The following is a 12,019-nucleotide window of genomic DNA, read 5'->3' on the forward strand; positions in this document are numbered from 1 at the left end:
GGAACAGCGCTATACTCTCGGCAGGGTCCTTGAGGGTGCATGGGAGTTTGCCCAACCAGTCTACATGTGCTTTGTGTACTTGGAGAAGACAATCGACCGTGTCTGTCGGGAAGTTCTGTGGGTAGTGCTCAGAGAGTATGGGGTATCGGACTGTCTGATCATGGCGGTCCGCTCCCTGTACGATCAGTGTCAGAGCTTGGTCCGCATTGCTGGCAGTAAGTCGGACACGTTTCCAGTGAGGGTTGGACTACGCCAAGGCTGCCCTTTATTCTGTTCATAACTTTTATGGACAGAATTCTAGGTGCAGTCAAGGCGTTGAGGGGATCTGGTTTGGTGGCTGCAGGATTAGGTGAAGTGAAGTGAATTATATTTATATAGCGCTTTTCTCTAGTGACTCAAAGCGCTTTACATAGTGAAACCCAATATCTAAGTTACATTTAAACCAGTGTGGGTGGCACTGAGAGCAGGTGGGTAAAGTGTCTTGCCCAAGGACACAACGGCAGTGACTAGGATGGCGGAAGCGGGGATCGAACCTGCAACCTTCAAGTTACTGGCACGGCCGCTTTACCAACCGAGCTATACCGCCCCTGGTCTCTGCTTTTTGCAGATGATGTGGTCCTGATGGCTTCCTGGCCAGGATCTTCAGCTCTCACTGGATCGGTTCGCAGCCGAGTGTGAAGCGACTGGGATGGGAATCAGCACCTCCAAGTCCGAGTCCATGGTTCTCGCCCGGAAAAGGGTGGAGTGCCATCTTCGGGTGGGGGAGGAGACCCTGCCCCAAGTGGAGGAGTTCAAGTACCTAGGAGTCTTGTTCACGAGTGAGAGAAGAGTGGATCATGAGATCGACAGGCGGATCGGTGCGGCGTCTTCAGTAATGCGGACGCTATATCGATCCGTTGTGGTGAAGAAGGAGCTGAGCCGGAAGGCAAAGCTCTCAATTTACCGGTCGAGCTACGTTCCCATCCTCACCTATGGTCATGAGCTTTGGGTTATGACCGAAAGGACAAGATCACGAGTACAAGCGGCCGAAATGAGTTTCCTCCACCGGGTGGCGGGGCTCTCCCTTAGAGATAGGGTGAGAAGCTCTGTCATCCGGGAGGAGCTCAAAGTAAAGCCGCTGCTCCTGCACATCGAGAGGAGCCAGATGAGGTGGCATCTGGTCAGGATGCCACCCGAACGCCTCCCGAGGGAGGTGTTTAGGTCACGTCCAACCGGTAGGAGGCCACGGGGAAGACCCAGGACACGTTGGGAAGACTCTCTCTCCCGGCTGGCCTGGGAACGCCTCGGGATCCCCCGGGAAGAGCTGGACGAAGTGGCTGGGGAGAGGCAAGTCTGGGCTTCCCTGCTTGGGCTGCTTCCCCCGCGACCCGACCTCGGATAAGCGGAAGTATTACTTTACAGTCAATGAAGGATTGTACAGGAACTCCGCAACAAGTGGTTGTGCAAATGTACGGTAAGGATGTGACTACGGGTCTATCGATCCAATATTGATATCAAATATTGGTTCGATATTGGCAAAAGAAACAACAACCAAAAAACATGTATCAGATTAGAACTGCCTGCGTCAATAACGCCTGTTCTGCTTGCGCTAATATCTCTTCTTGCTACTTTAGCAGACAGATTACAGGTTGTCTCCATTTGAGCCTTTTAAGAGTATTTGACTTCAAAACACGGTAAAAGTGAATACACAGTACATAAAAATAGTGTAGGAAATACTAAAAAACTTATATCTGTAACATTCCAAAGTAAGAGAAATGCAATAAAAATAATGGCATAGCTGGATGCTAATTTATGTTAGATTCACCATACATATGCCAGTAATTAGCAGTAGCGATTTTATAAATGATAAATGGGTTGTACTTGTATAGCGCTTTTCTACCTTCAAGGTACTCAAAGCGCTTTGACAATACTTCCACATTTACCCATTCACACACACTGATGGCGGGAGCTGCCATGCAAGGCGCTAACCAGCAGCCATCCGGAGCAAGGGTGAAGTGTCTTGCTCAGGACACAACGGACATGACGAGGTTGGTATTAGGTGGGGATTGAACCAGGGACCCTCGGGTTGCGCACGGCCACTCTCCCACTGCGCCACGCCGTCCCTGATTTTACATGGTGATTTCGACATCTGGTGTGTAATCAGTACGATACTTACAGTAGCAACACTTTAAAGGGTTTGACTAATCTAAGGGCAAAGACTACTTCCTGACTACGGCAACACACCTGGAACGAACGGAAATTAATACATATTTGCAAATTAAACAAAGAAAACAAGATATTATAACTGGTAAATAGGATACAGTCCATCCCAGACTCTGCTCAAGCGCTTCTATTCACGACAACCAATGATATCAGTGTCTGCCAATAGTCGAGGCTAAAGTATCAGAAGTGGAAAATGCTGTGTCAGGACACCCTTCAACGTAAACATGAGGAAAAACTACACATTTTTGTTGATCTTCTAAAAAATGTTTTAAACATTTTTCCATCCATTCATCCATTTTCTACCGCTTATTCCCTTCGGGGTCGCGGGGGGCGCTGGAGCCTATCTCAGCTACAATCGGGCGGAAGGCGGGGTACACCCTGGACAAGTCGCCACCTCATCGCAGGGCCAACACAGATAGACAGACAACATTCACACTCACATTCACACACTAGGGCCAATTTAGTGTTGCCAATCAACCTATCCCCAGGTGTATGTCTTTGGAGGTGGGAGGAAGCCGTAGTACCCGGAGGGAACCCACGCAGTCACGGGGAGAACATGCAAACTCCACACAGAAAGATCCTGAGCCCAGGATTGAACCCAGGACTACTCAGGACCTTCGTATTGTGAGGCAGACGCACTATTCATGGTTTTGATGTTTTGTTATCATACGATTCTAGCTTCAAAAGGGACCCTGGGTGATGGCCCCTAACATTAGAATCATCAACATAGTTTTTTGTGTCCAACAATATACTTATTATCCACATAATACACAACACAATGGAAAAAAGTAAAACAAAATTATTATCTAAAAAAAAATAGGATATATTCTATAATATATTGATTAGTTCATCTCAAACTGGTGGTATGCTGGCTCCATCTAGTGGTATGCCGAATATTTGATTCATTATTTGGAGACAACAGTGTTACTGTTCAAACTGTGTGTAATGTTACAGTGGCCCAAAAAATATAACATACTTGTTAAATAAAACCTCTGCCTTGTTTTTAATGAATACTTAGGCCTACTATGCTACTGTATTTTAAAGTTGGTCATCATGGTGGTGCCTGCAGGGCCAATTTTTTTCTGACATGGTGAAAACATTTTTAAAACATACTTGTTGAATAAAACTTTTGATATTAACAAATATTTAGGCCTACTACGCTACTGTTTTTTTAAAGTTGGTCATTACAGTGATGCCTGTAGGGCCAAGTGTTTTCTGACTTGGTGAAAAAAGTTTGATGATGTAATAATGACAAGAATAATATTTAGGTCATAGTTACCGTGATAAATGTTATTGTTTTATTGTCAGGAGTGGTAAACATGTGAGAGAATAGGTTGGTTTGCGTGAGAGATAGTGTGTATGTGTGTTTGTGTGCGTGTCTGTGTCCATGTTGTGTTGCCCTGTTGAATAAAGCATTTGCATAAATCAAACCAATCGTCCAGGCCCATGTTGGTAGCGTTAAAGACTTGAAAATGAGGTCCACTTTTACAATTAATCAATTGCCATTAATTACGAGTTACTACGAATGAAATGTGATTAATCACATTTAGATTCTTGAATCGTTTGACAGCCCGGATAAAGACGTATATTTATATGATTCAGAGAAGTTAAAACTTCAGTAAAAATGGACAAATCAAACATGCAAACTAATAATGACTTTGAAATGAATTTACCGTATTTTCCGGACCATAGGGCGCACCGTGTCACGTGTGGTGCGCATGGTGATGCGGGGGTTTGTTCTCCCAAGATGCAAGGGACGAATCCGGACAGGACTTGCAGGTAATAACTTGATTTAATAATTAAAAAAACCACAAAACTGGTACAAAACAGAAAACAAACCGACAGGAAGAGGTGCCGAACGCACTGGAAGCTAAGGCTAACACTTAGCACAAACTATGGAACTTAGCTAAGTCTAGGAAAGAAGAACGAACTTACGTGGCAGTCGCGTGATGCAAAAACAAAGAAAGCAGAACGAGTGATGAACAAAGGTGGGCTTAAATAGCGTCTGTGATTACAACAGGTGCGCGTCAGAAACACAAGCGGCAGGTGGAATTAATAAGTAACTATGGTAACCAACTCAAAGGTGCACAGACAGGAACAAAATGAGTCCAAGACTAACAGAAAACCCAAACAGAAATATGATCCGGGCAGCGGATCATAACACACCGGCTTTTAAGGCGCACTGTCGGTGAATGGTCTATTTTTTTTTCATAAGGTGCACCAGATTATAAGGTGTAAAAAAGGGGTTATATTCTTTTTTTTTTCTAAAAACAAACTTCCTTGTGGTGTACATAACATGTAATGGTGGTTATTTGGTCAAAATGTTGCATAGATGATGTTTACACATCATCTTCAAGTCGCTTTCTGACAGTCGCTTCAGGATGTGCCGTTTTGTCGGCGGTCTTATTTAGGTGGCTCACCTTCGAGGCTTCGACAGCGTCTTTTCTTCATCATCTTTGTTGTAGCGGTGTAGCGTGCAAGGACATGAGTGGAAGAAGAGTCAAAAGATGGAGTTAACTGTTTTAATGACATTCAGACTTTACTTCAATCAATAACGGAGCAGCATTTCCTCATCTGCTGGAAATGTGTCCCATGAAAAAACGTACGACCGGAACTCTCTAATAACTAAAGTTCCTTGGGTGAATAATATAAACTCACTACATCGGTATGTTTTAGCTCTTTCATGGCGAGTTTACTAACAGATATAAGTAAGAACTGTACACTACGAAAATGGCAACAGCGGAGGATGAATGTCCCATAACAAGAAGATAGAGAAAAATAAGTTTATCAACCACGGCATCGGCATGGACTACAAAGGCGGACGCGTGCAATTTTTCAGGACTTATGCAGATCCCAAATACAGATTAGCCGGTACCAGAAAGTAAGAAAACCGATACCAGAAAGTAAGAAAAGTTGCTTTTGCATAATATTGGGAAACAAAACGCCAGATAATATGTCTTACCTTATACACACACCACAATAATACTCATATGTTGAAGCGCAGTACAATCCAACAAGCAATGCGGCTTCATAACTAACCAAAGTTTTACTAAAACATTTTGATATATTTTTGAGCGCCGTGTGTAATGTTCTATATTTTTAATGGAACATATAAAATGTTGGTGTTGTTTACTTGAGTCGTATCGCAGTCTACACATATCTCTTCTGTGTTATCATTTATCATTTCACCATGTACCAAATAAAATAGCTTTGAAGTTGGTAAGCAAATCCAGAATGATTCTGTACATTAGGCGCACCCGGTTTCAAGGCGCACTGAGAAAGAAAGAAAAAAGGATTTTAAGTGCGCCTTATAGTCCGGAAAACACGGTACTTGATTTGAGATTTTACTTCCCATGTTCATATTTGTGTTTAGCGGGTTTGAGCCTCTTTGAATTTAGGCTAAAATATATTTTTACTTCCTAGCATTTATCGAGGCAGGATATCCTGGTCGTCTGTTGCTTATTTTGTACATTTTATTCTATTTAATATTGGCACTTTTTTAAATAAATAATTCCTATTGTTTTATTCATCCTGCTGTGTTAAAAATATACTTGTGACACTGCTTTGCTTAAAATTTTTTAGGGTAGTTTTTATATATATTGTAAATTAATAAAGTGAATGGAACTTTTTTTGACATCATTGGCAGGTATTGTGTATTTGTTTGTTTATGTTAGAGATGTGCTGCATTTATGATTTCCTACATATTATATCCTGCAGGGATGTCAGCTTTTAATGAAACGTAGTATTTCTGTATGTGTGAATTAGGGTGGGGATGCCGTCGGGGAAGGTGTGTGTGTGTCTGAATGTGTGTGTTGTTGTGTCTGCACATCCTTGGTGTCTCCCTGGAATCCCAAATGCTTGGAATGCTGGGACTTCTCCACATTTTGTTGATGCCGTTGTTTGGGTTATGCGCGACCCTGTTTGACGTGACGGACATATGGAAAAAGCCTGCAAGGACACACACACACACACACACACACACACACACACACACACACACACACACACACACACACACACACACACACATACACTCACGCATACACACACACACACACACACACACACACACACACACACACACACATATGCGGTTACAAAATTGTATTTAGCTGCAAAACAACCCAAAGTGTGTACACAACAAGGAGTGCCAGTGTAACAGCATTTAATTAGGAATAATAAATGATCCAAAGCAGAGGTGTAAAAGTCGTTTTCAATGAGGGCCACATCGCAGTTATGTTTGGCCCCAGAGAGCCGCTTGTATCAGTGAATGCTATTATAACATAATTTTTTTTTAACTAAAATGTAAAAAAAATATGGTTAGTTGCAATCATTTCACCTCAAAATGTAGTGTATATTACTGTAAATGGAAAACAGTACTGCTGTTCTTATGGTAAAAAATAAGGCGGCTTAGTTGCCAGAAATTTACTGTAAAAGTTAAAAAATGTTTTACTGTAAATAACACTGCAATTTTACAGTACATTTTTGGCACCTGAGCTGCCAGTTTTTTTTTTTGTTGTTGTTTTTTTACCGCAAATCAACAACTGTAGATTTCTCGGTGTATTACTGTAAATGCCAAAACGGCACCACAGTTTATTACAATTTAAAAAAATCCAGTTTTTTTCATTTAGAGAAAAATGCTGTAAAAAACACAGTAAATTTCACAATTTTACCATAAAATCTATTGTTACATTGCACAATTTGATGGATAACTTGCTTTGAAATCATTATTAGTATGTATTTCTATTTAAAAAAATGGTTTGAATGTTTGATCATATATTTTTACATAATTAAGACAATATTTAAGTTAACATAATTTTCAATGACATGGAGTACATATATATTTTTTATCCCAAAATGGAAAGAAAGAATACATTTAGTAAGAAAAGTTACAGTACTTTGATACATATTTCCAGACTTTTGAGGGCCAAAGAAAATGAAGTGGCGGGCCACATGTGGCCCCCACACCTTGAGTTTGACACATGTGATCCAAGGCATACCACAACATGTCATGGAATGAGCATGTATAGCTCCTAGTAATAGATGTTCTTATTGAAGTGCAGCCATTTTGTCCCCATTTCATGTTCTAAACCAGGGGTGCCCACACTTTTTACTTTTGAATTGACCAAGTCGAGGGGATCTACCTCATTCATATATATATATATATATATATATATATATATATATATATATATATATATATATATATATATATATATATATATATATATATGTGTATATATATATATATATATATATATATATATATATATATATATATATATATATATATATATATATATATATATATATATATGTCTTAATAAGGTTATCCAAAAAAATAGTGCTCGATACCGTAGTAGAGCGCAATATATGTATGTGTGGGGAAAAAATCACAAGACTACTTCATCTCTACAGGCCTGTTTCATGAGGGGTTCCCTCAATCATCAGGAGATTTTAATGGGAGAATTCACATACCATGGTTTATATAGGGCACAGAGTGGGTGGGTACAGCCTGGCGTAGGGGCGTGGTGATTGGCTCATGTGTTACCTAGGAGGTGTTTCCGTCTGTGGGTTCATAGGTGAGGGTGAAATTGTATCCGCTTTCATCAAGGGCTTTTTGGTTTCTTGCATCCAGCACACCTTACAATAGTGGTAATAAAAGATGCGACCTATGCTTGAAGGAGAAACTGTTTATTATATACCGTCCAGACCTGTCATCCCTCAACAAGCGCAGCGAAATTGTATCAGCATGCCGCCACAGACGGAAACACCTCCTAGGTAACACATGAGCCAATCACCACGCCCCTACGCCAGCCTGTACCCACCCACTCTGTGCCCTATATAAACCATGGTATGTGAATTCTCCCATTAAAATCTCCTGATGATTGAGGGAACCCCTCATGAAACAGGCCTGTAGAGATGAAGTAGTCTTGTGATTTTTTTCCCACACATACATATATATATATATATATATATATATATATATATATATATATATATATATATATATATATATATATGTGTGTATGTATATATATATATATATATATATATATATATATACATATAAAATGTATATTTATTTATGAAAGAGACGTTTTTGTTAACAAGTTAAAAAGGTGTTTATTGGTAATACAAGCATGTTTAACACAGGAAGACAAGAATATAAGTTGGTGTATTACCTGATTCTGATGACTTGGAATCAGACAACCGCATTTTCAAAATGGAGGAAAAAAAAAATCCTCCTTTTGAAGTGGTTGGTTTTTGGCATCTTATTTGTCCAGCTTCCATACTCCTTTTTATACACTTCACAAGAAATACATTGGCGGCAAACTCTGTCGCTTGCTAGCTTGTGTGCACTAGCTATCTGAGACTCTTATTTTGTTAGCGCACAGGATGAAGCAGTGCTTTTATTGTGAAGACAGGAACTGTGTGGCCAGTCTTTAGGCTTTTGACAGAATGTACGGTTGAAATAGTGTTTTTTGCCTTCCTGACGGTCTTTTTTTCCCTTCCCGTCGTCTCAGAAGACCCTTGGGTGCCTTGAATGTCAATCAAGTGACGTCATAGTGAAGATTTATGATCGCCATCGACGTAATGGGCACCCCTGTTCGAAACAATATTTTTTTCATTAAAAGTCCATGTACGTCATCATCGGCGGTCACTCGAAGCGAGTATGATGATCCTCCTGGTAGGGGGGTATCCCTTTATGGAGGATGCCTGTGCGTGACTTTGTTTAACGTGGGGAGACTGGTGCACAGACAGTCACCACACGATCCTTGACAGATCCGGGTCAGGGTTCAGTGGCATGGAGTCCAAGACAACTGGGGACCCTTTTCTGCTGCAGCCTTCATCCGCCATCCCAGCCGTCCATAGGGTTAGCAATCATCCTCCGCCTGTTCCACCGTTGAGGTCTTGGGTTGTTATTTCCTCATAACTGGGCTCACATGGATGTGGGGGTGCCTTCTTCCGCCATTGCAGCCGTTGTGGTAGTTCTTACATCTACCGTCTTCCGCCTGCTCCGCTGTTGATTTCTTCACCGTATCCCTGGCTCGGGGGAAGTCAGGTACTCGGCCTTTGCCAAGGGCCACCTGGGGTAACAGTAGTAAAGGGGTTAACCTCCTAGTACCCCAAGACCCCTTAGAGGAGCCTCCACTGCCGGATGCACTTTAACGTCATGCCCAGGACGCATGTATAGTAGGTGTCCAACAGGGTCTTTTTTGCACCTTTTTTTTAGTCCGCTCACAAAAAGTATGAGTTATTAATCAGCTATGTTAAAGGTAGGGTTGTAAATCTTTTGGCATCAAACAATTCGATCCTAATACGATGCCTGTGGTGACAATTCGATTCAGAATCGATTCTTCATTCAAACTGATTCTCGCAATATAATATTTGCTATAATAATTATAATAAAACTTTAAAAAAAAAAAAAACGCTCGGTGATATTCAGAGTCTAGTGCAGGGATCCCCAAACTAGGTAAAAAAAAAAAAAAAAAATGTAATAAAAAAAAAAAAAAAATATATATATATATATATATATATCATTTTTTTATTTTTTTATTTTTAATCTTTCATATATAAATACACACACACACACACACACACACACACACACACACACACACACACACACACACACACACACACACACACACACACACACATACACAGCCCGACCCCTGGCCAAATTGTTTTAACCCAATGCGACCGCCGAGTCAAAAAGTTTCTAGTGGATCCCATAATGCAAAACACAGACAGGAGTAAGAACAAAAAGTGTCTTTATTGCTCAAGACAGGGGAAAAGAGCAATACTAAAGTAGATAAAAAACTATGGTGCATAAAAAGGAGCAAAAGATTACACTGCGAAAAATACTGCTACAGGTAAAATATGATAAATAAGAACAGCGTGGATACCTGAGCCGGGAGGAAGACTATGAGGCAGAAGGTCTTACTGAATCAGGAATCGAGGAGAAGAATCCAGAGCATGAACAAAATGTTTTTACCGACCAAACAAAAGGTGACAAACAAGTGGAAGGAAATTGGTGTCACGGTAGCGTGTGACAAGGTAACAATTTCTGGTTGCATGGAGATGGCCTAAAAACGTATTTTTAAAAATTGATTCTAATAAAAAAAAAATAAAAAAAAATAATGGAATACAGTTTTGAAAATTATGAATTTCTTAATAAGAACCGCAACTGGGACGTGAATCGATTTTTTTGTGCACCCCAATTAGTAGGACTGTCTCATGCGATTAATCCAAAAAATATATGGCTTTAATCGTGTATATCATGTATCGCGGATTTTGTCTCTGTTTTGACGCCGCACACAAGATTGAAAGTAAAACAAAGATCGATTAGTTCTTGCTCAAGTTTAACATAATGGGAAACAAAACCCGATTTTGAGTCAGCCGCTAGCTAAAACGCTACTACAGTATAGTACAGACCTGGGCAAAATAGGGCCCGCAGGCCACATGCGGCCCATTAAGATTTTCAATTCAGCCCACCGGACATTCTACATCATTTTTTTAGACCTTTAACATCAAAACTGTGATGTGCAGTGCTGTTTTTAAATGACCGTAAGTCTTGAACTATAGAAAGTATTTCAATGGTTGAAATCTGCGCTTTTGGGTGTTATAGGGGTTATTACGGTAATCTACATCACAGCAGCTCAGACCAGGAACAAAGCAGAGTGGGCGGGGTTTGTTTTCAGAGCAGCCAAACCGAAACGTGTGTGTCAGGAACAGATGCGGAAGCAGATTATTACGTGATAATATATCATATTGTAGGTGTTTATTACACTTTGCATTCATATTTTGCTGTTTTTTACATTTTTGTTGTGTTTCGCTTGACTGTAAAAAATACACAACTATCGAGGAGCTGGTCTGAGAAATAAAAGATATTGTTAATATTCAGTGTTTTATTGTTCATAGTTAATATTGTAAATCCCACGTAAAAGAGGAGCGACGTTCATATGTTGTTAATATTCAGTGTTTTATTGTTCATAGTTAATATTGTAAATCCCACGTAAAAGAGGAGCGACGTTCATATGTTGTTAATATTCAGTGTTTTATTGTTCATAGCTAATATTGTAAATCCCACGTAAAAGAGGAGCTACGTTCATATGTTGTTAATATTCAGGGTTTTATTGTTCATAGTTAATATTGTAAATCCCACGTAAAAGAGGAGCGACGTTCATATGTTGTTAATATTCAGTGTTTTATTGTTCATAGTTAATATTGTAAATCCCACTTTCACTTTTTATAAAAATTCAGTGTTAAAAAAATTTTGTGTAGAAAAGTTTAGTGCAAAAATATTCGGTGCTTCAAAACTCAAGACTCACATTTGGTAAATCAAGACTGAAGGTGTACCTCGTCTTCCGCCCGATTATAGCTGAGATAGGCTCCAGCGCCCCCCGCGACCCCGAAGCGAATAAGCGGTAGAAAAAATGGATGGATGGAAGACTGAAGCAATCGAGCCTGTCTCAGAACCAGTCAATCAGGTGAGTTTTGAGTCAACAAACTTCTGCACTGACTTTTTTTTACACTTAATATTTACACGCTGAATTTTAATACACTTGTTTTTTTTTGCACTGAATTTTACACCTTATATTTTAAAACACATTATTTCCACAAACTGAATTTTTAAACACAAATTTTGCTCACAAATTTGTATTCAACGAAATTGTCTACAAAAATTTATATATAAAAAAAACTCAGTCCACAAAATCTAAACGCAAAAAAATCAGCCACATAAATTATAAATAAATATAATAAATTCAGTGTCAATTAAAGCTTCCGTAATAAAGACACAAATTAACCG

General features: G+C 39.8%; 1 protein-coding gene across 1 annotated transcript in view; it reads right to left on the reverse strand.

Moving 5' to 3' along the window:
- The window catches only part of areg (amphiregulin), a 35,542-nt gene that overhangs the window by 16,065 nt on the left and 7,458 nt on the right, over nucleotides 1-12,019 (reverse strand). Inside the window, exon 3 of the mRNA XM_072915926.1 lies at nucleotides 3,876-4,065. Within this exon, the coding sequence (XP_072772027.1) occupies nucleotides 3,876-4,065 (190 nt within the window). The remainder of the gene's footprint in view (nucleotides 1-3,875; nucleotides 4,066-12,019) is intronic.

The sequence above is a fragment of the Nerophis lumbriciformis genome, linkage group LG24 (genome assembly GCF_033978685.3).
Source record: "Nerophis lumbriciformis linkage group LG24, RoL_Nlum_v2.1, whole genome shotgun sequence".
Taxonomy (NCBI): domain Eukaryota; kingdom Metazoa; phylum Chordata; class Actinopteri; order Syngnathiformes; family Syngnathidae; genus Nerophis; species Nerophis lumbriciformis.